Source organism: Rhinoraja longicauda, chromosome 40 (assembly GCF_053455715.1).
Source record: "Rhinoraja longicauda isolate Sanriku21f chromosome 40, sRhiLon1.1, whole genome shotgun sequence".
NCBI classification, from domain to species: domain Eukaryota; kingdom Metazoa; phylum Chordata; class Chondrichthyes; order Rajiformes; family Arhynchobatidae; genus Rhinoraja; species Rhinoraja longicauda.
Window position 1 is genome coordinate 5,455,019 of NC_135992.1, and position 24,780 is coordinate 5,479,798.

At 52.2% G+C, this 24,780-nt stretch overlaps 1 protein-coding gene across 20 annotated transcripts in view; it reads right to left on the reverse strand.

Annotated features, from left to right (window-relative positions):
* Nucleotides 1-24,780, reverse strand: part of LOC144611583 (uncharacterized) — a 60,924-nt gene that overhangs the window by 11,569 nt on the left and 24,575 nt on the right. For 9 of the 20 annotated variants that reach the window (XM_078430756.1, XM_078430759.1, XM_078430765.1 and 6 more), the window contains 34 exons: nt 24,034-24,153; nt 23,610-23,666; nt 23,433-23,468; nt 22,602-22,658; nt 21,495-21,551; nt 21,319-21,354; nt 20,887-21,027; nt 19,308-19,364; nt 18,022-18,057; nt 17,610-17,729; nt 16,899-16,955; nt 15,998-16,054; nt 15,821-15,856; nt 15,409-15,528; nt 14,697-14,753; nt 13,896-13,952; nt 13,719-13,754; nt 13,307-13,426; nt 12,783-12,839; nt 12,124-12,159; nt 10,884-10,940; nt 10,707-10,742; nt 10,295-10,414; nt 8,975-9,031; nt 7,739-7,795; nt 7,562-7,597; nt 7,171-7,269; nt 5,434-5,490; nt 5,257-5,292; nt 4,887-4,964; nt 4,367-4,423; nt 3,203-3,238; nt 2,577-2,633; nt 861-980 (listed from right to left, as the gene is read on the reverse strand). In XM_078430756.1, coding sequence (XP_078286882.1) covers nt 861-980; nt 2,577-2,633; nt 3,203-3,238; nt 4,367-4,423; nt 4,887-4,964; nt 5,257-5,292; nt 5,434-5,490; nt 7,171-7,269; nt 7,562-7,597; nt 7,739-7,795; nt 8,975-9,031; nt 10,295-10,414; nt 10,707-10,742; nt 10,884-10,940; nt 12,124-12,159; nt 12,783-12,839; nt 13,307-13,426; nt 13,719-13,754; nt 13,896-13,952; nt 14,697-14,753; nt 15,409-15,528; nt 15,821-15,856; nt 15,998-16,054; nt 16,899-16,955; nt 17,610-17,729; nt 18,022-18,057; nt 19,308-19,364; nt 20,887-21,027; nt 21,319-21,354; nt 21,495-21,551; nt 22,602-22,658; nt 23,433-23,468; nt 23,610-23,666; nt 24,034-24,153 — 2,253 coding nt within the window. Of the gene's footprint in view, nt 1-860; nt 981-2,576; nt 2,634-3,202; nt 3,239-4,366; nt 4,424-4,886; nt 4,965-5,256; nt 5,293-5,433; nt 5,491-6,691; nt 6,728-7,170; nt 7,270-7,561; nt 7,598-7,738; nt 7,796-8,974; nt 9,032-10,294; nt 10,415-10,706; nt 10,743-10,883; nt 10,941-12,123; nt 12,160-12,782; nt 12,840-13,306; nt 13,427-13,718; nt 13,755-13,895; nt 13,953-14,696; nt 14,754-15,408; nt 15,529-15,820; nt 15,857-15,997; nt 16,055-16,898; nt 16,956-17,609; nt 17,730-18,021; nt 18,058-19,307; nt 19,365-20,886; nt 21,028-21,318; nt 21,355-21,494; nt 21,552-22,601; nt 22,659-23,432; nt 23,469-23,609; nt 23,667-24,033; nt 24,154-24,780 lie in introns of all 20 variants that reach the window. The other 11 variants (XM_078430757.1, XM_078430762.1, XM_078430769.1 and 8 more) reach the window with 11 other exon arrangements.

The window sequence follows — 24,780 nt, forward strand, 5'->3', positions numbered from 1 at the left end:
GGAGTACAGAGAAGGTTCACCAGATTGATCCCTGGGATGGCAGGACTTTCATATGAAGAAAGACTGGATAGACTCGGCTTGTACTCGCTGGAATTTAGAAGACTGAGGGGGGATCTTATAGAAACTTACAAAATTCTTAAGGGGTTGGAGAGGCTAGATGCGGGAAGATTGTTCCCGATGTTGGGGAAGTCCAGAACTAGGGGTCACAACTTAAGGATAAGGGGGAAGTCTTTTAGGACCGAGATGAGAAAACATTTCTTCACACAGAGAGTGGTGAGTCTGTGGAATTCTCTGCCACAGAAGGAAGTTGAGGCCAGTTCATTGGCTATATTTAAGAGGGAGTTAGATGTGGCCCTTGTGGCTAAAGGGATCAGGGGGTATGGAGAGATGGCAGGTACAAGTTACTGAGCTGGATGATCAGCCATGATCATATTGAATGGCAGTACAGGCTCGAAGGGCCGAATGGCCTACTCCTGCACCTATTTTCAATGTTTCTATGTTAAAGATATCCAATGACTTGGCCACATTTTGGATTCCCAACTTGCAGGTTGAGTCGGTGGCGAGATTCGTTTCTAGAGGACTAGAGTACAAAACCAGGGATGTAATGCTGGGGCTTTATACGGAGCTGGTCGGGCCTCCAACAGATATTGTCAGCAGTTTTGTGCCCCGTATCCTGAGGAAGGATGTTTACATGGTGGGGAGGGGCCGCAGGAGGTTCAGAAATCGACCAAGATTGCCCCGTCTACACCAGTCCCACCTGCCCGCGTTTGGCCCATATCCCTCTAAACCTCACGGATGGGTGGATGGGTTGTCCAACAGTGAGTGTTACAGGGAGACATTGGAATCTGAAATATCCGTACCTCGAGATGCAGAGTGACTCTCTTTCTCCGCACTGCGACTCTCTTTCTCCGCACTGTGACTCTCTTTCTCCGCACTGCGACTCTCTTTCTCCGCTGAGTGACTCTCTTTCTCTGCAGAATCTGGAAGAGAAAGTAAATGGATGTGAGTTAAATGCAGAGAGTTGTACCGTGATGAAACAGGCTGTTCGGCCCATCGCTTATCGGGCGGCACGGTGGCGCAGCGGTAGAGTTGCTGCCTTACAGCGCCAGAGACCCGGGTTCCATCCTGACTACAGGTGCCGTCTGTACGTACGTTTGTACGTTTGTACGTGACCTGCGTGGGTTTACTCCGAGGTCCTTGGGAGCTCCGGTTTCCTCCCACACTCCAAAGACGTGCAGGTTTGAAGGTTAATTGGCTTGGTATCATTGTAAAATTGTCCCTAGTGTGTGTGTAGGATAGTGTTAGTGTGCGGGGATCGCTGGTCGGCGTGGGCGCACTGGGCCGAAGGGCCCGTTTCCACGCTGTATCTCCAAACTAAACTAAACCACAGTCTGTCTGTAACCCTCTGCCTTACCAGACCTGTTCTAAAACACTCCCTCCCAGTTTAAAGTCATTTCCCTCTCTCCCAGTGAAGTGTCGTTCACAGGTAATTAAACACCTTCGCCTCTTGACTCTCGATATAAATAAAACGATTAATTTCCTTGGTTTATTCACCAGAATATAATTTTTTTTTAAAGTTAGGGCGGCACGGTGGCGCAGCGGTAGAGTTGCTGCCTCACAGCGCCAGAGACCCGGGTTCCATCCTGACCACGGGTGCTGTCTGCACGGAGTTTGTACGTTCTCCCCGTGACCTGCGTGGGTTTTCTCCGGGTGCTCCGGTTTCCATCCACACTCCAAAAGGCGTACAGGGCTGTAAGTTAATTGGCTCCTGTATATAATTTAAAACTGCCCCCTAGTGTGTAGGATAGTGTTAGTGTACGGGGATCGCTGGTCGGTGCGGACTCGGAGAATGGGGTTGAGAGGGAAAGAGCGGTCAGCCGTGATTGAATGGCGGTGTGAACTTGATGGGCCAAATGGCCTAATTCTGCCCCTTTAGCTTATGCAAAGTCCCACTTCCCCTTTGAACACTGTCACACTGAGCACCAGGGCAGGTTCAATCCTGATCACGGGTGGTGTAAGAAAATAACTGCAGATGCTGGTACAAATCGAAGGTATTTATTTCACAAAATGCTGGAGTAACTCAGCAGGTCAGGCAGCATCTCAGGAGAGAAGGAATGGGTCCGAAACGTCACCCATTCTTTCCCTCCTGAGATGCTGCCTGACCTGCTGAGTTACTCCAGCATTTTGTGAAATAAATACCTCTGATTACGGGCGCTGTCTGTACAGAGTTTGTACGTTCTCCCCGTGACCCGCGTGGGTTTTCTCCGGGTGCTCCGGTTTCCCCCCACACTCCAAAGGCGTGCAGGTTTGTAAGTGAATTGGCTTCTGTTAATTGCAAGTTGTCCCTGGCGTGGAGGATAGCGTTCGTGTACGGGGATCGCTGGTAGATAATGAGCGGGGAGAAGGTACAGGCAGCACCCGTGGTCAGGATCGAACCCGGGTCTCCGGCGCTGCGAGGCAGCAGCTCTACCGCCGCGACACCGTGACGCCCCACGCTGTGCTGTCAAACGTCTCCAAGTCTCGCTGAGTCAGCACAGGCAATAACCCCCGCCCCCCAAACAGAGACGTAAACAAACCTCGGTCTTCTCTGGATCCCAACACTTTAATTTTCCTTTCGCCACTTTCATCGGAATCTGAAAGGGAAACAGGTTTCTGATCACTGAACGAGAGGCAGGTGGGAAGACCCGGTTCCACAGGCTGCCCCGGTTGTTGAAGGTTGTTGCCACCGTCACGACGCACCCACCCTCAACCAGACGAAACCCAACCCGGCCGACCATTTGCGTGCCAGCCACCGAAGCTGATTAATTTAGTTTCGAGATTCAGTGCGCAAAAACAGGCCCTTCGGCCCACCGGGTCCGCGCCGCCCTGCGATCCCCGCACACTAACACTATCCTACACCCACTAGGGACAATTTACACATACACCAAGCCAATTAACCCACATACCTGCACGTCTTTGGAGTGTGGGAGGAAACCGAAGATCTCGGAGAAAACCCACGCAGGTCACGGGGAGAACGTGCAAACTCCGTACAGACGGCGCCCGTAGTCGGGATCGAACCTGAGTCTCCGGCGCTGCATTCACTGCAAGGCAGCAACTCTATCGCTGCACCACCGTGACCACACCTATCTACAGGACCCAGCGGACTGACCGAGTCTGGGCCCACACACGGCCTTACACATTACACCGGGAGTGGTCTACTCACTGGAGTTGTTGTTGTTGCTGTTCTTCTCCGCCGAATCTGCATCAGAAACAGCAACACAAGCTTTGGTCACCAAGGGCTCAGTTCAATGTGGAGACACAGCGCGGAAACTGGCCCTTCGGCCCAACTAGCCCATGCCGACCAACATGCCCCATCTTCACTATCCCACTTGCCCGAGTTTGGACCATACCCCTCTAAACCTGTCCTATCCTGTTCAAAAATCTCTTCAATGTTTTGATAGTGCCTGTCTCAACTACCTCCTCCGATAGCTCGTTCCACACACCCACCACCCTTTCGGTAAAAGACTTGCACCTCAGGGTCCCCTATTAACCTTACCCCCGTCACCTTAAACCTATGTCCTCTGGTTCTCGATTCCCCTACTCTGGGCAAAAGACTGTGTGTCTACCCGATCTATTCCTCTCACGATCTTGTACACCTCTGTAAGATCACCCCTCGTCCTCCTGCGCTACAAGGAATAGAGTCCCAGCCTGCTCAACCTCTCCCTGTAGCTCAGGCCATGAAGTCTTACAAAGTCAATGTAGAATGGGCTAATTCTGCTCACATGACTTATAGTGTTGCCAACTGTATTAGCCGGGAAATCCTGTATTTTGGGCTAAATTGGTTTGTCCCGTACGGGACCGCCCTTGTCCCGTATTAGGCCCGGGGGGCGCTGTAGGCCTGGATACTGTAGGCCCGGATGCTGTAGGCTCGGACACCGTAGGCCCGGACACCATAGGCCCGGACACCGTAGGCCTGGACACCGTAGGCCCGGACACTGTAGGCCCGGACCCTGTAGGCCCGGATAGTGTAGGTCCGGACAGTGAAGGCCCGGAGGCCCGGGTGCCGTCTAACGGAAGTTGCTTAGCAACCCGCCTCCCGGACCGGGCGGCCGCCATTGGTGGAGCGGGAGCATGTGGCCGCCGGCTGGGTGAGGTGACGTGGGGCGCGGGGCGGTGACGTCACCTTGTCCCTTATTTGGGAGTGGGATAGTTGGCAACCCCTAATGACATATGACCTTCTATCCTCCTGCCCACCAGCGTGCATCTTCCCTTCGTGACCTGTGCCCAACGTATCTGCCGTTTACGCGCGAGGTTTATGTGATCACGGTCCCACATCCTGCACGTTACCCACAGACAGTAATCCCCACACACAGACACATCCACAAACCATCGTCATCTCTGGATCCAATGTCTGTGATTTTCTTTTCGCCGCTCTCTTTGGAATCTGGAACGGAAACGGGTTTCTGGTTATTTAAAGGGAAGTTGCATGTGTGGAACGAGTGGGTTAACATATGATGAGGTGTGTCGGCACTGGGCCTGTACTCACTGGAGTTTAGAAGGATGAGGGGGGAACCTCAATGAAAGTTACCGAATGGTGCAAGGCCTGGATAGAGTGGATGAGGAGAGGATGTTTCCACTAGTGGGAGAGTCCAGGACCAGAGGGCACAGACTCAGGGGATGAGGGGTGATCTTTGGTGCGCAGGAGGATGAGGGGTGATTATAAACCTTTGCCCCCCTCACCTTAAACCTACGACCTCTGGAGAGTTGTGTCTCACATAATTCTTTGTTCACACCAATGTGTCCCACCCGCCCGCGTTTGGCCCAGATCCCTCTAAACCTCACGGATGGGTGGATGGGTCGTCCAACAGTGAATGTTACAGAGACATTGGAATCTGAAATATCCGTACCTCGAGATGCAGAGTGACTGTCTTTCTCCGCACTGCGACTCTCTTTCTCCGCTGAGTGACTCTCTTTCTCTGCAGACTCTGGAAGAGAAAGTAAATGGATGTGAGTTAGATGCAGAGAGTTGTACCGTGATGAAGCAGGCTCTTCGGCCCATCGCGTATCGTGCGGCACGGTGGCGCAGCGGTAGAGTTGCTGCCTTACAGCGCCAGAGACCCGGGTTCGATCCCGACCTGCGCTTGATTAGTGCCGGTGTCTGGGGTTACGGGGAGAAGGCAGGAGATTGGGGTTGAGAGGGAAAGGTAGATCAGCCATGATTCAATGGCGGAGTGGACTCGATGGGCCGAATGGCCTAATTCTGAACGTAAGAACTACCTTTAGTATCTGGCCCACTCTCGTTCTCGGCAGAGTCTGAAACAGAAGGAAGAGGGTTTCAGTTTCCCAGTCTCACGGTTGTGTTTTCCGAACGTTTTTCCCAAGATCCCTCTCCCCCAGTAACCATGAACCTCCAGGACATGTGCAGGTGACATCTCCACACACACGTCTACGTACCATCATCTTCCCTCGATGCCATCACTTTGATTTTCCTCTCGCCACTTTCTCTGGAATCTGAAATGAAAATCAGACACTGATTAGATTCATGGAACAAGCTGCCGGAGGAGGTAGTTAAGGATGGCACGGTGGCGCAGCGGTAGAGTTGCCGCCTTACAGCGCTTACAGCGCCGGAGACGTGGGTTCGATCCCGACTACGGGTGCTGTCTGTACGGAGTTTGCACGTTCAATTCGTGACCCGCGTGGGTTTTCTCCGAGATCTTTGGTTTTCCTCCCACACTCGAAAGACGTGCGGGTTTTTAAGTTAATTGACAATAGACAATAGGTGCAGGAGGAGGCCATTCGGCCCTTTGATCCAGCACCGCCATTCAATGTGATCATGGCTGATCATTCCCAATCAGTACCCCGTTCCTGCCTTCTCCCCATACCCCCTGACTCCGCTATCCTTAAGAGCTCTATCTAGCTCTCTCTTGAATGCATTCAGAGAATTGGCCTCCACTGCCTTCTGAGGCAGAGAATTCCACAGATTCACAACTCTCTGACTGAAAAAGTTTTTCTTCATCTCAGTTCTAAATGGCCTACCCCTTATTCTTAAACTGTGTGGCCCCTGGTTCTGGACTCCCCCAACATTGGGAACATGTTTCCTGCCTCTAACGTGTCCAACCCCTTAATAATCTTATACCAAGATTTCGATAAGATCTCCTCTCATCCTTCTAAATTCCAGTGTATACAAGCCTAGTCGCTCCAGTCTTAGGCTTGGTATAAATGTACAAATTGTCCCCAGTGTGTGTTTATGTGTGAGGATCGCTGGTCAGTGTGGACTCAGTGGACCGAAGGGCCTGATTCCGTGCTGTATCACTAAACTAAACTAAACTAAACCACTCCGTCAGAGATCTCCCTTTAGATTTTACGTTCTCCCCGTGACCTGCGTGGGTTTTCTCCGGGCGCTCCGGTTTCCTCCCACACTCCAAAGACGTGCAGGTTTGTGGGTTAATCGGCTCCTGTGTATTGTCCTGAGTGTGTGGGATAATGCTACGTCGTGTGGGAGGAAGCCAGAGCACCTGGAGAAAACCCACGCAGTCACAGGGAGAATGTGCAAAATTGAACAGGCAGCACCTGCAGTCAGGATGGAAGCCGGATCTCTGGCGCTGTGAGGTGGCAACTCTACCGCTGCGCCACCGTGACCACGCCTATCTAGAGGACCCAGCGGACTGACCGAGTCTGGGCCCACACATTACACCTGGAGTGGTCTACTCACTGGAGTTGTTGTTGTTGCTGTTCCTCTCCGCCGAATCTGCATCAGAAACAGCAGCACAAGCTTTCTCCTGCCTTCTCCCCATAACCCCTGACACCCGCACTAATCAACAATCTGACAATCTCTGCCTTACAATGACTTGGCCACATTTTGGATTCCCAACTTGCAGGTTGAGTCGGTGGCGAGATTCGTTTCTAGAGGACTAGAGTACAAAACCAGGGATGTAATGCTGGGGCTTTATACGGAGTTGGTCGGGCCTCCAACAGATATTGTCAGCAGTTTTGTGCCCCGTACCCTGAGGAAGGATGTTTACATGGTGGGGAGGGGCCGCAGGAGGTTCAGAAATCGACCAAGATTGCCCCGTCTACACCAGTCCCACCTGCCCGCGTTTGGCCCGTATCCCTCTAAACCTCACGGATGGGTGGATGGGTTGTCCAACAGTGAATGTTACAGGGAGACATTGGAATCTGAAATATCCGTACCTCGAGATGCAGAGTGACTGTCTTTCTCCGCACTGCGACTCTCTTTCTCCGCACTGCGACTCTCTTTCTCCGCTGAGTGACTCTCTTTCTCTGCAGACTCTGGAAGAGAAAGTAAATGGATGTGAGTTAGATGCACAGAGTTGTACCATGATGAAACAGGCTGTTCGGCCCATCGCGTATCGGGCGGCACGGTGGCGCAGCGGTAGAGTTGCTGCCTTACAGCGCCAGAGACCCGGGTTCGATCCCGACCTGCGCTTGATTAGTGCCGGTGTCTGGGGTTACGGGGAGAAGGCAGGAGAATGGGGTCGAGAGGGAAAGGGAGATCAGCCATGATTGAATGGCGGAGGAGACTCGATGGGCCGAATGGCCTAATTCTGAACGTAAGAACTACCTTTAGTATCCGGCCCACTCTCGTTCTCGGCAGAGTCTGAAACAGAAGGAAGAGGGTTTCAGTTTCCCGGTCTCACGGTTGGGTTTTCCGAACGTTTTTCCCAAGATCCCTCTCCCCCAGTAACCATGAACCCCCAGGACATGTGCAGGTGACATCTCCACACACACGTCTACGTACCATCATCTTCCCTCGATGCCATCACTTTGATTTTCCTCTCGCCACTTTCTTTGGAATCTGAAATGAAAATCAGACACTGATTAGGTGCCTGGAACAAGTGCCGGAGGAGGTAGTTAAGGGCAGCACGGTGGGGCAGCGGTAGAGTTGCCGCCTTACAGCGCTTACAGCGCCAGAGACCCGGGTTCGATCCTGACTACGGGCGCTGTTAATATGGAGTTTGCACGTTCAATTTGTGACCTACGTGGGTTTTCTCCGAGATCTTCGGTTTCCTCCCACACTCCAAAGACGTGCAGGTTTGTAAGTTAATTGACAATAGACAATAGGTGCAGGAGGAGGCCATTCGGCCCTTCGAGCCAGCACCGCCATTCAATGTGATCATGGCTGATCATTCTCAATCAGTACCCCGTTCCTGCCTTCTCCCCATATCCCCTGACTACGCTATCCTTAAGAGCTCTATCCAGCTCTGTCTTGAATGCATTCAGAGAATTGGCCTCCACTGCCTTCTGAGGCAGAGAATTCCACACATTCACAACTCTCTGACTGAAAAAGTTTTGAATGGCCTACCCCTTATTCGTAAACTGTGGCCCCTTGTTCTGGACTCCCCCAACATTGGGAACATGTTTCCTGCCTCTAACGTGTCCAACCCCTTAATAATCTTATACGTTTCGATAAGATTCCCTCTCATCCTTCTAAATTCCAGTGTATACAAGCCTAGTCGCTCCAGTCTTGGTATAAATGTACAAATTGTCCCCAGTGTGTGTTTATGTGTGGGGATCGCTGGTCAGTGTGGACTCGGTGGGCCGAAGGGCCTGATTCCGTGCTGTATCACTAAACTAAACTAAACTAAACCACTCTGTCAGGGATTCCCCTTCAGATTTTACGTTCTCCCCGTGACCTGCGTGGGTTTTCTCCGGGCGCTCCGGTTTCCTCCCACACTCCACAGACGTGCAGGTTTGTGGGTTAATCGGCTCCTGTGTATTGTCCCGGGTGTGTGGGATAATGGTACGTCGTGTGGGAGGAAGCCAGAGCACCCGGAGAAAACCCACGCAGTCACAGGGAGAATGTGCAAAATTGAACAGGCAGCACCTGCAGTCAGGATGGAAGCCGGATCTCTGGCGCTGTGAGGCGGCAACTCTACCGCTGCACCACCGTGACCGCGCCTAACTAGAGGACCCAGCGGACTGACCGAGACTGGGCCCACACACGGCTTTACACATTACCGGGACATCCACGTACCATCATCTTCCCTTGATCCGATGTCTTTGATTTTCTCCTCGCCGCTCTCCTTGGAGTCTGGAATGGAAACGGGTTCCGATTATGGAACGGGAAATTGAGTGTGAACGGTTCACAGGGTCAACGTGTGTCGGTGTTACACGCCCGGCCGTCTGTCCCCACTCACACCTTCATAATTCATACGTGATAGGAGCAGAATCAGGCCATTCGGCCCATCGAGTCTACTCCGCCATTCAATCATGGCTGATCTCTCTCTCCCTCTCAGCCCCATTCTCCTGCCTTCTCCCCATAACCCCTGACACCCGCACTAATCAACAATCTGACAATCTCCGCCTTAAGGAGGATTTGAGTATAGGAGCAGGGAGGTTCTGCTGCAGTTGTACAGGGTCTTGGTGAGACCGCACCTGGAGTATTGTGAACAGTTTTGGTCTCCTAATCTGAGGAAGGACATTCTTGCCATAGAGGGAGTACAGAGAAGGTTCACCAGATTGATTTCTGGGATGGCAGGACTTTCATATGAAGAAAGACCGGATAGACTCAGCTTCTACTCACTGGAATTTAGAAGATTGAGGGGGGATCTTATGGAAACTTGCAAAATTCTTAAGGGGTTGGACAGGCTAGATGCAGGAAGATTGGTCCCGATGTTGGGGAAGTCCAGAACCAGGGGTCACAGCTTAAGGACAAGGGGGAAGTCTTTTAGGACCGAGATGAGAAATCATTTCTTCACACAGAGAGTGGTGAGTCTGTGGAATTCTCTGCCACAGAAGTAGTTGAGGCCAGTTCATTGGCTATATTTAAGAGGGAGTTAGATGTGGCCCTTGTGGCTGAAGGGATCAGGGGGTATGGAGAGAAGGCAGGTACAGGTTACTGAGCTGGATGATCAGCCATGATCATATTGAATGGCGGTACAGGCTCGAAGGGCCGAATGGCCTACTCCTGCACCTATTTTCAATGTTTCTATGTTAAAGATATCCAATGACTTGGCCACATTTTGGATTCCCAACTTGCAGGTTGAGTCGGTGGCGAGATTCGTTTCGAGAGGGCTAGAATATAAAACCAGGGATGTAATGCTGGGGCTTTATACGGAGCTGGTCGGGCCTCCAACAGATATTGTCAGCAGTTTTGTGCCCCGTACCCTGAGGGAGGATGTTTACATGGTGGGGAGGGGCCGCAGGAGGTTCAGAAATCGACCACGGTTGCCCTGTCTACACCAGTCCCACCTGCCCGCGTTTGGCCCAGATCCCTCTAAACCTCACGGATGGGTGGGTGGGTTGTCCAACAGTGAGTGTTACAGGGAGACATTGGAATCAGAAATATCCGTACCTCGAGATGCAGAGTGACTCTCTTTCTCCGCACTGCGACTCTCTTTCTCCGCACTGCGACTCTCTTTCTCCGCACTGCGACTCTCTTTCTCCGCTGAGTGACTCTCTTTCTCCGCAGAATCTGGAAGAGAAAGTAAATGGATGTGAGTTAGATGCAGAGAGTTGTACCGTGATGAAACAGGCTGTTCGGCCCATCGCGTATCGGTCGGCACGGTGGCGCAGCGGTAGAGTTGCTGCCTTACAGCGCCAGAGACCCGGGTTCGATCCCGACCTGCGCTTGATTAGTGCCGGTGTCAGGGGTTACGGGGAGAAGGCAGGAGAATGGGGTCGAGAGGGAAAGGTAGATCAGCCATGATTGAATGGCGGAGGAGACTCGATGGGCCGAATGGCCTAATTCTGAACGTAAGAACTACCTTTAGTATCCGGCCCACTCTCGTTCTCGGCAGAGTCTGAAACAGAAGGAAGAGGGTTTCAGTTTCCCGGTCTCACGGTTGGGTTTTCCGAACGTTTTTCCCAAGATCCCTCTCCCCCAGTAACCATGAACACCCAGGACATGTGCAGGTGACATCTCCACACACACGTCTACGTACCATCATCTTCCCTCGATGCCATCACTTTGATTTTCCTCTCGCCACTTTCTTTGGAATCTGAAATGAAAATCAGACACTGATTAGGTGCCTGGAACAAGTGCCGGAGGAGGTAGTTAAGGGCAGCACGGTGGGGCAGCGGTAGAGTTGCCGCCTTACAGCGCTTACAGCGCCAGAGACCCGGGTTCGATCCTGACTACGGGCGCTGTTAATATGGAGTTTGCACGTTCAATTTGTGACCTACGTGGGTTTTCTCCGAGATCTTCGGTTTCCTCCCACACTCCAAAGACGTGCAGGTTTGTAAGTTAATTGACAATAGACAATAGGTGCAGGAGGAGGCCATTCGGCCCTTCGAGCCAGCACCGCCATTCAATGTGATCATGGCTGATCATTCTCAATCAGTACCCCGTTCCTGCCTTCTCCCCATATCCCCTGACTACGCTATCCTTAAGAGCTCTATCCAGCTCTGTCTTGAATGCATTCAGAGAATTGGCCTCCACTGCCTTCTGAGGCAGAGAATTCCACACATTCACAACTCTCTGACTGAAAAAGTTTTGAATGGCCTACCCCTTATTCGTAAACTGTGGCCCCTTGTTCTGGACTCCCCCAACATTGGGAACATGTTTCCTGCCTCTAACGTGTCCAACCCCTTAATAATCTTATACGTTTCGATAAGATTCCCTCTCATCCTTCTAAATTCCAGTGTATACAAGCCTAGTCGCTCCAGTCTTGGTATAAATGTACAAATTGTCCCCAGTGTGTGTTTATGTGTGGGGATCGCTGGTCAGTGTGGACTCGGTGGGCCGAAGGGCCTGATTCCGTGCTGTATCACTAAACTAAACTAAACTAAACCACTCTGTCAGGGATTCCCCTTCAGATTTTACGTTCTCCCCGTGACCTGCGTGGGTTTTCTCCGGGCGCTCCGGTTTCCTCCCACACTCCACAGACGTGCAGGTTTGTGGGTTAATCGGCTCCTGTGTATTGTCCCGGGTGTGTGGGATAATGCTACGTCGTGTGGGAGGAAGCCAGAACACCCGGAGAAAACCCACGCAGTCACAGGGAGAATGTGCAAAATTGAACAGGCAGCACCTGCAGTCAGGATGGAAGCCGGATCTCTGGCGCTGTGAGGCGGCAACTCTACCGATGCGCCACTGTGGCCACACCTATCTAGAGGACCCAGCGGACTGACCGAGTCTGGGCCCACACATGGCCTTACACATTACACCTGGAGTGGTCTACTCACTGGAGTTGTTGTTGTTGCTGTTCCTCTCCGCCGAATCTGCATCAGAAACAGCAGCACAAGCTTTGGTCACCAAGGACTCAGTTCAATGTGGAGACACAGCGCGGAAACAGGCCCTTCGGACCAACTTGCCCACGCCGACCAACATGCCCCATCTACACTATCCCACTTGCCCGCGTTTTGCCCATATCCCTCTAAACCTGTCCTATCCTGTTCAAAAATCTTTTCAATGTGTCCGGACTCTGTAGGCCCGGACACTGTAGGCCCGGACACTGTAGGCCCGGACACTGTAGGCCCGGACACTGTAGGCCCGGGCACTATAGGCCCGGAGGCCCGTACGCCGCCTAACGGAGGTTGCTTAGCAACCCGCCTCTCGGCCCGGGCGGCCGCCATTGGTGGAGCGGGAGCATGTGGCCGCTGGCTGGGTGAGTGCACGTGGGGCGCGGGGCGGTGATGTCAACTTGTCCCTTATTTGGGAGTGGGATAGTTGGCAACCCCTAATGACATATGACCTTCTACCCTCCTGCCCACCAGCGTGCATCTTCCCTTCGTGACCTGTGCCCAACGTATCTGCCGTTTACGCGCGAGGTTTATGTGATCACGGTCCCACATCCTGCACGTTACCCACAGACAGTAATCCCCACACAGAGACATCCACAAACCATCGTCATCTCTGGATCCAATGTCTGTGATTTTCTTTTCGCCGCTCTCTTTGGAATCTGGAACGGAAACGGGTTTCTGGTTATTTAAAGGGAAGTTGCATGTGTGGAACGAGTGGGTTAACATATGATGAGCGTTTGTCGGAACTGGGCCTGTACTCACTGGAGTTTAGAAGGATGAGGGGGGAACCTCAATTAAAGTTACCGAATGGTGCAAGGCCTGGATAGAGTGGATGAGGAGAGGATGTTTCCACTAGTGGGAGAGTCTAGGACCAGAGGGCACAGACTCAGGGGATGAGGGGTGATCTTTGGAGCGCAGGAGTATGAGGGGTGATCATAAATCTTTGCCCCTCTCCCCTTAAACCTACGACCTCTGGTGAGTTGTGTCTCACATAATTCTTTGTTCACACTCACTTAGTCCCACCTGCCCGCGTTTGGCCCAGATCCCTCTAAACCTCAAGGATGGGTGGATGGGTCGTCCAACAGTGAATGTTACAGAGAGACATTGGAATCAGAAATATCCGTACCTCGAGACGCAGAGTGACTGTCTTTCTCCGCACTGCGACTCTCTTTCTCCGCACTGCGACTCTCTTTCTCCGCACTGCGACTCTCTTTCTCCGTTGAGTGACTCTCTTTCTCCGCAGACTCTGGAAGAGAAAGTAAATGGATGTGAGTTAGATGCAGAGAGTTGTACCGTGATGAAACAGGCTGTTCGGCCCATCGCGTATCGGGCGGCACGGTGGCGCAGCGGTAGAGTTGCTGCCTTACAGTGCCAGAGACCCGGGTTCGATCCCAACCTGCGCTTGATTAGTGCGGGTGTCAGGGGTTACGGGGAGAAGGCAGGAGATTGGGGTCGAGAGGGAAAGGTAGATCAGCCATGATTGAATGGCGGAGGAGACTCGATGGGCCGAATGGCCTAATTCTGACCGTAAGAGCTACCTTTAGTATCCGGCCCACTCTCGTTCTCGGCAGAGTCTGAAACAGAAGGAAGAGGGTTTCAGTTTCCCGGTCTCACGGTTGGGTTTTCCGAACGTTTTTCCCAAGATCCCTCTCCCCCAGTAACCATGAACCCCCAGGACATGTGCAGGTGACATCTCCACACACACGTCTACGTACCATCATCTTCCCTCGATGCCATCACTTTGATTTTCCTCTCGCCACTTTCTCTGGAATCTGAAATGAAAATCAGACACTGGTTAGGTGCCTGGAACAAGCTGCTGGAGGAGGTAGTTAAGGGCGGCACGGTGGGGCAGGGGTAGAGTTGCTGTCTTAGAGTACGTTCCACACCAGAGATGTGGTTCGATCCTGACTACGGGCGCTGTCTGCACGGAGTTTGTACGTTCTCCCCGTGACCTGCGTGGGTTTTCTCTGAGATCTTCGGTTTCCCCCCACACTCCAAAGGTTTGTAGGTTAATTGGCTTGGTATAACATGTAAATTGTCCCTAGTGGATAGTGTTAGTGTGCGGGGATCGCTGGTCAGGGCGGACCCGTTGGGCCGAAAGGCCCGTTTCCGTCTCGAAACTAAAAATAAACTAAACAATATCAAAACGTAAAAGACACTTGGGCAGGTACATGGACAGGAACGCTTTAGAGGGATATGGACTAAATACGAGCAGATGGGACCAGTGTAGATGGAGCATCTTGGACGGAATGGGTGAGTTGGGCCGAAGGGCCTGTTTCCGTACTGTAGAACTCCATGACTGCAAGATCCATAGTTTCAGAGTTAATCCCTGGTTCACTTAGTTATTTGTTCACACACGCGCACACACACACACACGCACACACACACACACACACACACACACATACACACACACACACACACACACACACGCACACACACACACACACACACACACACACACACACACACACACACACACACACACACACACACACACACATACGTCTACCTACCATCATCATCCCTCGATACCATCACTTTGATTTTCCTCTCGTCACTTTCTCTGGAATCTGAAACAAACGCCGGTAATTAATTGTAAAATGGAAAATGTCTGGCGGTCGTTTCATCCCTGACGAGCCTCCTTTACATCGGCGAGACCGAGCGCAGACTAGGCGATCCCCGCGCACTAACACTATCCTACACACACTAGGGACATTTTTTACATTTGCCCAGCCAATTAACCTACAAACCTGCACGTCTTTGGAGCGTGGGAGGAAACCGAAGATCTCTGAGAAAACCCACGCAGGTCACGGGGAGAACGTACAAACTCCGTACAGACGGCGCCCGTAGTCGGGATGGAACCCGGGTCTCCGGCGCTGCATTTGCTGTAAGGCAGCAACTCTACCGGTGCGCCACCGTGCTGCCCTAAACATTTCTTAAACATTGCGATGGTACCAGCCTCAACTACCTCCTCAAGCAGCTCGTTCCATTCACCCACCACCCTCTGTGTGAAGAAGTTACCCCTCAGGTTCCCATTAAATCTTTCCCCCCTCTCCTTAAACCTACGACCTCTGGTGAGTTGTGTCTCACATAATTCTTTGTTCACACTCACTAAGTCCCGCCCGCCCGCGTTTGGCCCGTATCCCTCTAAACCTCACCGATGGGTGGGTGGGTTGTCCAACAGTGAATGTTACAGGGAGACATTGGAATCAGAAATATCCGTACCTCGAGATGCAGAGTGACTGTCTTTCTCCACACTGCGACTCTCTTTCTCCGCACTGCGACTCTCTTTCTCCGCACTGCGACTCTCTTTCTCCGCTGAGTGACTCTCTTTCTCTGCAGAATCTGGAAGAGAAAGTAAATGGATGTGAGTTAGATGCAGAGAGTTGTACCGTGATGAAACAGGCTGTTCGGCCCATCGCGTATCGGTCGGCACGGTGGCGCAGCGGTAGAGTTGCTGCCTTACAGCGCCAGAGACCCGGGTTCGATCCCGACCTGCGCTTGATTAGTGCGGGTGTCAGGGGTTACGGGGAGAAGGCAGGAGAATGGGGTCGAGAGGGAAAGGTAGACCAGCCATGATTGAATGGTGGAGTAGACTCGATGGGCCGAATGGCCTAATTCTGACCGTAAGAACTACCTTTAGTATCCGGCCCACTCTCGTTCTCGGCAGAGTCTGAAACAGAAGGAAGAGGGTTTCAGTTTCCCGGTCTCACGGTTGGGTTTTCCGAACGTTTTTCCCAAGATCCCTCTCCCCCAGTAACCATGAACACCCAGGACATGTGCAGGTGACATCTCCACACACACGTCTACGTACCATCATCTTCCCTCGATGCCATCACTTTGATTTTCCTCTCGCCACTTTCTCTGGAATCTGAAATGAAAATCAGACCCTGGTTAGGTGCCTGGAACAAGCTGCTGGAGGAGGTAGTTAAGGGCGGCACGGTGGGGCAGGGGTAGAGTTGCTGTCTTAGAGTACCTTCCACACCAGAGATGTGGTTCGATCCTGACTACGGGTGCTGTCTGTACGGAGTTTGTACGTTCTCCCCGTGACCTGCGTGGTTTTCTCTGAGATCTTCGGTTTCCTCCCACACGCCGAAGATATACAGGTTTGTAGGTTAATTGGCTTGGTGTAACATGTAAATTGTCCCTAGTGGATAGTGTTAGTGTGCGGGGATCGCTGGTCAGGGCGGACCCGGTGGGCCGAAAGGCCCGTTTCCGTCTCGAAACTAAAAATAAACTAAACAATATCAAAACGTAAAAGACACTTGGGCAGGTACATGGACATGGAACGCTTCAGAGGGATATGGACCAAATGCGAGCAGATGGGACCAGTGTAGATGGAGCATCTTGGACGGAATGGGTGAGTTGGGCCGAAGGGCCTGTTTACGCACTGTAGAACTCCATGACTGTGCAAGATCCATAGTTTCAGAGTGAATCCCTGGTTCACTTAGTTATTTGTTCACACGCACACGCACACACACGCACACACACGCACACACACACACACACACACACACACACACACACACACGCACACACACGCACTCACACACACGCGCACACACACGCACACGCATGCACACACACACACACAAACGCACGCACGCACACGCACGCACAGAGACACACACACACACACACACACACACACACACACACACACACACACACACACACACACACACACACACACACACACACATACGTCTACCTACCATCATCATCCCTCGATACCATCACTTTGATTTTCCTCTCGTCACTTTCTCTGGAATCTGAAACAAACGCCGGTAATTAATTGTAAAATGGAAAATGTCTGGCGGTCGTTTCATCCCTGACGAGCCTCCTTTACATCGGCGAGACCGAGCGCAGACTAGGCGATCCCCGCGCACTAACACTATCCTACACACACTAGGGACATTTTTTACATTTGCCCAGCCAATTAACCTACAAACCTGCACGTCTTTGGAGCGTGGGAGGAAACCGAAGATCTCTGAGAAAACCCACGCAGGTCACGGGGAGAACGTACAAACTCCGTACAGACGGCGCCCGTAGTCGGGATGGAACCCGGGTCTCCGGCGCTGCATTTGCTGTAAGGCAGCAACTCTACCGCTGCGCCACCGTGCTGCCCTAAACATTTCTTAAACATTGCGATGGTACCAGCCTCAACTACCTCCTCAAGCAGCTCGTTCCATTCACCCACCACCCTCTGTGTGAAGAAGTTACCCCTCAGGTTCCCATTAAATCTTTCCCCCCTCTCCTTAAACCTACGACCTCTGGTGAGTTGTGTCTGACATAATTCTTTGTTCACACTCACTAAGTCCCACCCGCCCGCGTTTGGCCCGTATCCCTCTAAACCTCACGATGGGTGGGTGGGTTGTCCAACAGTGAGTGTTACAGGGAGACATTGGAATCAGAAATATCCATACCTCGAAATGCAGAGTGACTGTCTTTCTCCGCACTGCGACTCTCTTTCTCCGCACTGCGACTCTCTTTCTCCGCACTGCGACTCTCTTTCTCCGCTGAGTGACTCTCTTTCTCTGCAGAATCTGGAAGAGAAAGTAAATGGATGTGAGTTAGATGCAGAGAGTTGTACCGTGATGAAACAGGCTGTTCGGCCCATCGCGTATCGGTCGGCACGGTGGCGCAGCGGTAGAGTTGCTGCCTTACAGCGCCAGAGACCCGGGTTCGATCCCGACCTGCGCTTGATTAGTGCCGGTGTCTGGGGTTATGGGGAGAAGGCAGGAGAATGGGGTTGAGAGGGAAATGTAGATCAGCCATGATTGAATGGTGGAGTAGACTCGATGGGCCGAATGGCCTAATTCTGAACGTAAGAACTACCTTTAGTATCCGGCCCACTCTCGTTCTCGGCAGAGTCTGAAACAGAAGGAAGAGGGTTTCAGTTTCCTGGTCTCACGGTTGGTTTTTCCGAACGTTTTTCCCAAGATCCCTCTCCCCCAGTAACCATGAACCCCCAGGACATGTGCAGGCTAGGCGGGAGTTGCCTGGTTTTTACCGTGATCTCCTGAGAGCCAGGAATTTGGTCACCTTCAGCCAGGGCGCTGCTCCTCAGGGGGAGGGGGGTGCTGTGGTTGTGAGGGGGGCCGGTCCTCACCCTGTCACGGTGGGTGTCGAGGAGAGGTGTGTGTGTGGAGCGATTCCGACTGGGCTTACCCCCGCTCCGTCGGAATTGCTCATTGGGCCCACGGCACGGGTCCCTTCCCGAGAGCCGGCCCCACGCAATATGAGCCGCCTTTCCCAGATGCCCAGCGTGCCGTTCCGTGACGCGGAGAGGCGCGTTTTGTACAGGCTGCTCCTGCACACTCTCCACTTCCTCGCTCTCGTCTTCCGTCCGGACACGCCCTGGCGGTCCGTGTTACCACCTGACGGCGGGAGCGGTCCCCAGTGGAGGTCTCTCTATAAGGGGGTCCTCCCGCTTTACATCGGGGACCTGGGGTGGAGAGTGTTGCATAAGGCTATAGCCTGTAACAGGTACTTGAGCCGGTTCACGGTCTCGTCTGCCGCCTGTCGCTTCTGCGGTGAGGAGGAGACCGTGTACCACTTGTATACAGAGTGCGTGAGGTTACAGCCCCTGTTCCAGTATCTGAAGGGGCTGCTCCTCAAGTTCTGGCTCCATTTTAGCCCTACGCTTTTAATTTTTGGGCACCCGGTACAGAGGGGGGAGGGTCAGGAGGGAGGAGGGGGTCTCCCTGTCGGTCTGCTCCTGGGCCTGGCCAAGATGGCCATCCGTGGGTCCAGGCAGCGGGCAGTCGACGGCCTCCCAGAAGTCGGCTGCCTACCCCTGTTCCGGGCTTACGTCCGTGCCCGCGTGTCCCTGGAGAGGGAACACGCGGTGTCCACGGGGACTATGGAGGCCTTCCGGGAACGCTGGTCGCCGCGGGGGGTTGAATGTATTGTTGACAGAGATGGCGGGATTTTAATGTGATAATTGTTTAATTTGTAAACTGCCGATACAGGCGGCTTTTGTTTGATCACATTTTGCTCAGTATGTTTGTATGTTTTTCTTTGGAATAAAACTTTTATATATAAAAAAAAAAAAAAAAAAAAAAAAAAAAAAAAAAAAAAGGACATGTGCAGGTGACATCTCCACACACACGTCTACGTACCATCATCTTCCCTCGATACCATCACTTTGATTTTCCTCTCGCCACTTTCTTTGGAATCTGAAATGAAAATCAGACACTGGTTAGGTACATGGAACAAGTGCCGGAGGAGGTATTTAAGGGTGGCACGGTGGCGCAGGGGTAGAGTTGCTGCCTTACAGCGCTTTCAGCGCCAGAGACCCGGCTTCGATCCCGACTACGGGCGCCGTCTGTACGGGGTTTGTACGTTCTCCCCGTGACCTGCGTGGGTTTTCTCCAAGATCTTCGGTTTCCTCCCACATTCCAAAGACGTGCGGGTTTGTAGGTTAATTGCCTTAGTATAAATGTAAAAATTGTCCCTAGAGTGCGTAGGGTAGTGTTAGTGTGTGGGGATCGCTGGTCGGTGCGGGCTTGGTGGGCCGAAGGGCCTGATTCCGCGCTGTATCTCCAAACCAAACTAAACTAAACCATCTTGTCGGGGATGCCCCTTTAGATTCTAAACTGTCTATCGATCGTCTGCTATCTCTGCTCACATGTTTTAGTTTAGAGATACAGCACGGAAACAGGCCCTTCGGCCCACCGAGTCCCTGCCGACCAGCGATCACCCCGTACACTAGTTCTATCCTGCACATTGGGGATGATTTACAATGTACAGAAGCAAATTAACCTACAAACCTGGAGTGTGGGAGGAAACCGGAGCACCCGGAGAAAGCCCACGCAGGTCACGGGAAGAACATACAAACTCCGTACAGGCAGCGCCCGTAGTCAGGATGGAACCCGGGCCCCTGGCGCTGTGAGGCAGCAACTCGACCGCTGCTCCACAACGCGCTGCTTATCGGCATTAAATTCCACCTTGCATTTTTCCGCCCACTTTCCCAGCTGATCGACATAATGCCGTATCCTAAGACAACCCTCGTCACTGTCTGTAATCCCACAAGCTTCGACAAGCTAGTGACTCGTGGGAGCGGGAAGAGGGCGGCGCCGGGAACAAAGGAGTAGCCGGCACGGGGGTGACATTGTCGGCGCCCTTCATGTGGCGACTCTTTGCATACCTTGTGTGTGCAAAAGAAACACTATCACTGTGACCCGTCACATGTGACAATACAGTATTCATTCATTCCTCCATTCTTTCATTCATTCAATCCTTCAAGCTTTTGTTCCATCTGCAAGTTCCCTTCCCTTCAAGTCCTTAAAATACATCACAAGCCTGTGGTAAAATCACAACATCTTCTCTGCCCCGTTATCTGAATAGTTTTAATACCAACCATCCCACATTGAGAATATTTCACTTGATCCTGTTGCACTGTTCACAGATCAGGAGAATTATTGGAGTGCAGGAGGATGAGGGGTGATCGTTGGAGTGTAGTAGGATGAGGGGTGTTTGTTGGAGTGTAGGAGGATGAGGGGTAATCTTAAATCTTTCCCCCCCTCACCTTAAAACTACGTCCTCTGGTCAGTTGTGTCTCACATAATTCTTTGTTCACACTCACTAAGTCCCACCTGCCCGCGTTTGGCCCGTATCCCTCTAAACCTCACCGATGGGTGGATGGGTTGTCCAACAGTGAATGTTACAGAGAGACATTGGAATCAGAAATATCCGTACCTCGAGATGCAGAGTGACTCTCTTTCTCCGCACTGCGACTCTCTTTCTCCGCACTGCGACTCTCTTTCTCCGCACTGCGACTCTCTTTCTCCGCACTGCGACTCTCTTTCTCCGCGGAGTGACTCTCTTTCTCTGCAGACTCTGGAAGAGAAAGTAAATGGATGTGAGTTAGATGCAGAGAGTTGTACCGTGATGAAACAGGCTCTTCGGCCCATCGCGTATCGGCCGGCACGGTGGCGTAGCGGTAGAGTTGCTGCCTTACAGCGCCAGAGACCCGGGTTCGATCCCGACCTGCGCTTGATTAGTGCGGGTGTCAGGGGTTACGGGGAGAAGGCAGGAGAATGGGGTCAAGAGGGCAGGTAGTTCAGCCATGATTGAATGGTGGAGTAGACTCGATGGGCCGAATGGCCTAATTCTGATTGCAAGAACTACCTTTAGTATCCGGCCCACTCTCGTTCTCGGCAGAGTCTGAAACAGAAGGAAGAGGGTTTCAGTTTCCCGGTCTCACGGTTGGTTTTCCGAACGTTTTTCCCGAGATCCCTCTCCCCCAGTAACCATGAACCCCCAGGACATGTGCAGGTGACATCTCCACACACACGTCTACGTACCATCATCTTCCCTCGATACCATCACTTTGATTTTCCTCTCGCCACTTTCTCTGGAATCTGAAATGAAAATCAGACACTGGTTAGGTGCCTGGAACAAGTGTCGGAGGAGGTAGTTAAGGGCAGCACGGTGGGGCAGCGGTAGAGTTGCCGCCCTACAGCGCTTTCAGCGCCAGAGACCCGGGTTCGATCCTGACTACGGGTGCTGTCTGTTCAGAGTTTGTACGTTCTCCCCGTGATCTGCATGAGTTTTCTCTGAGATGTTCGGTTTCCTCCACACTCCAAAGACGTGCAGGTTTGTAGGTTAATCGGCTTGATATAACATGTAAATTGTCCCTAGTGTGCGTAGGATAGTGTTAGTGTGCGGGGATCGCTGGTCGGCGCGGAACCGGTGGGCCGAAAGGGCCTGTTTCCGCGCTGCATCTCTAAACTAAACTAAACTATAACAAAATGTAAAGGACACTTGGGCCACAGTGGCAAGGTGTCATGCAGTGTGGAAACAGGCCCTTCGTCCCAACTTGCCCCTGCCGACCAACTTGTCCCATCATGCCTCCATGATCCCAATCCCACTTCAATATAGCCAATTTTCTATCTACCCAGCTATCTCTCCCTGGATCCCCTGGGATCTAATCTTCCACAGCGGCCTACCATGTGGAACCTGGTCGAATGCCTTGGAGAAATCTATGTCTACAACACGCACAGCTCTGGCCTCATCAACCATTTTGGTCACGTCTTCAAAAAACTCAATCATGTTCATGAGACGTGACCTCCCACGTACAAAGTCCCACCGCAACCAGAGAGCAACAACTACCATCTACCTCTTTGGTGTGCCGAAAGGGCTGTATCTCCAACTAATTCCACTTGTGTAGCTTACAACCAAACGCTATGAACATTAAACTCTCCTACATGAGGTAACTAACACAAAACACTCCCCCTTTTTCCCCGAAGATAGACCGGGAATGCTGGAGTAACTCAGCGGGGCAGGCAGCACCTCTGGAGGGAAGGGATGGGTGACGTTTGGGGTCGAGACCCTTCTTCAGACCCCCTTTCCTCCACTGAGTACCCCCTCCTCTTCCGGGTGCATTCCGGGATTCCCAGACATCCACGTACCATCGTCTTCCTGGGATCCAAGCTTTTTGATTTTCTTTTCCACGCTTTCTTTCGAATCTGAAATAAACGTTGGATATTAATTATAAAATGGAAAACGACGACGGTAGTTTAGTCTAGCTTAGTTTAGAGATACAGCGGGGAAACAGGCCCTTCGGCCCACCGAGTCCGCGCCGACCAGCGATCCCCGCACACTAACACTATCCTACACACACTAGGGACAATTTACAATTTTTACCAAAGCCAATTACCCTACAAACCCGCACGTCTTTGGAGCGTGGGAGGAAACCGGAGCACACGGAGAAAACCCACGCGGTCACGGGGAGAACGTACAAACTCCGTACAGGTAGCACCCGTGGTCAGGATCGAACCCGGGTCTCTGGCGCTGTGAGGCGGCAACTCTACCGCCGTGCCGCCGTGCCACTGGTGCTGAGAGGAGATCGACCCTTGTAGTATCTCGAGGAAGTTTCATCCTTGGATGAAGTCCAGCGAGACCAAGCGTAGACCAGGAGACTGTTTTGCCGAACACCATCTCTAAATCCCTCCCTCCCATTTTAATAGGGAATTAACTGCAGATGCTGGTACAAATGGAAGGTATCATAAAAAGCTGGAGTAACTCAGCGGGTCAGGCAGCATCTCGGGAGAGAAGGAATGGGTGACGTTTCTGGTCGAGACCCTCCTTCAGAGTGAGGAAGGGCCTCGACCCGAAACGTCACCCATTCCTTCTCTCCTGAGATGCTGCCTGACCCGCTGAGTTACTCCAGCATTTTGTGATACCTCCCATTTTAACGACAGCTCTCTCTATCCCAGAGACATTCAGGTGAGGAGAACTACCTTTAGTATCCGGCCCACTCTCGTTCTCGGCAGAGTCTGAAACAGAAGGAAGAGGGTTTCAGTTTCCCGGTCTCACGGTTGGGTTTTCCGAACGGTTTTCCCAAGTTCCCTCTCCCCCAGTAACCATGAACCCCCAGGACATGTGCAGGTGACATCTCCACACACACGTCTACGTACCATCATCATCCCTCGATGCCACCACTTTGATTTTCCTCTCGCCACTTTCTCCGGAATCTGAAATGAAAATCAGACACTGATTAGGTGTTTGGACCCGGAATAAAACCCACGCAGGTCACGGGGAGAACGTACAAACTCCGTACAGACAGCACCCGTGGTCAGGATCGAGCCCGGGTCTCTGGCGCTGTGAGGCGGGCAACTCTACCGCTGCGCCACCGCGCCGGTCATTAGAGCAATAATGGGGTCACACAGCAAGGAAACAGGCCCTTCGGCCCAGCTTGCTCATACTAACCAAGGTTGCCCCATCTACACTTGTCCCATCCGCCTGTGTTTGGCCCGTATCCCTCTAAACCTCACGGATGGGTGGGTGGGTTGTCCAACAGTGAATGTTACAGGGAGACATTGGAATCAGAAATGTCCGTACCTCGAGATGCAGAGTGACTCTCTTTCTCCGCACTGCGACTCTCTTTCTCCGCACTGCGACTCTCTTTCTCCGCACTGCGACTCTCTTTCTCTGCAGAGTGACTCTCTTTCTCTGCAGAATCTGAAGGGGAAAGGAAAGAGTTTCACTTCACCGATCCCAAGACAATAGACAATAGACAATAGGTGCAGGAGGAGGCCATTCGTCCCTTCGAGCCAGCACCGCCATTCAATGTGATCATGGCTGATCATTCTCAATCAGTACCCCGTTCCTGCCTTCTCCCCATACCCCCTGACTCCGCTATCCTTAAGAGCTCTATCTAGCTCTCTCTTGAATGCATTCAGAGAATTGGCCTCCACTGCCTTCTGAGGCAGAGAATTCCACAGATTCACAACTCTCTGACTGAAAAAGTTTTTCCTCATCTCAGTTCTAAATGGCCTACCCCTTATTCTTAAACTGTGGCCCCTTGTTCTGGACTCCCCCAACATTGGGAACATGTTTCCTGCCTCTAACGTGTCCAACCCCTTAATAATCTTATACATATCGATAAGATCTCCTCTCATCCTTCTAAATTCCAGTGTATACAAGCCTAGTCGCTCCAGTCTTTCGACATATGATAGTCCCGCCATTCCGGGTATTAACCTAGTAAACCTACGCTGCACGACCTCAATAGCAAGACCTTCCCTGTGCCCGGCTGCCAGTGCAGCTCTGAAACTCTCCCGCCCATTTTAACGACAGCTCTCTCTATCC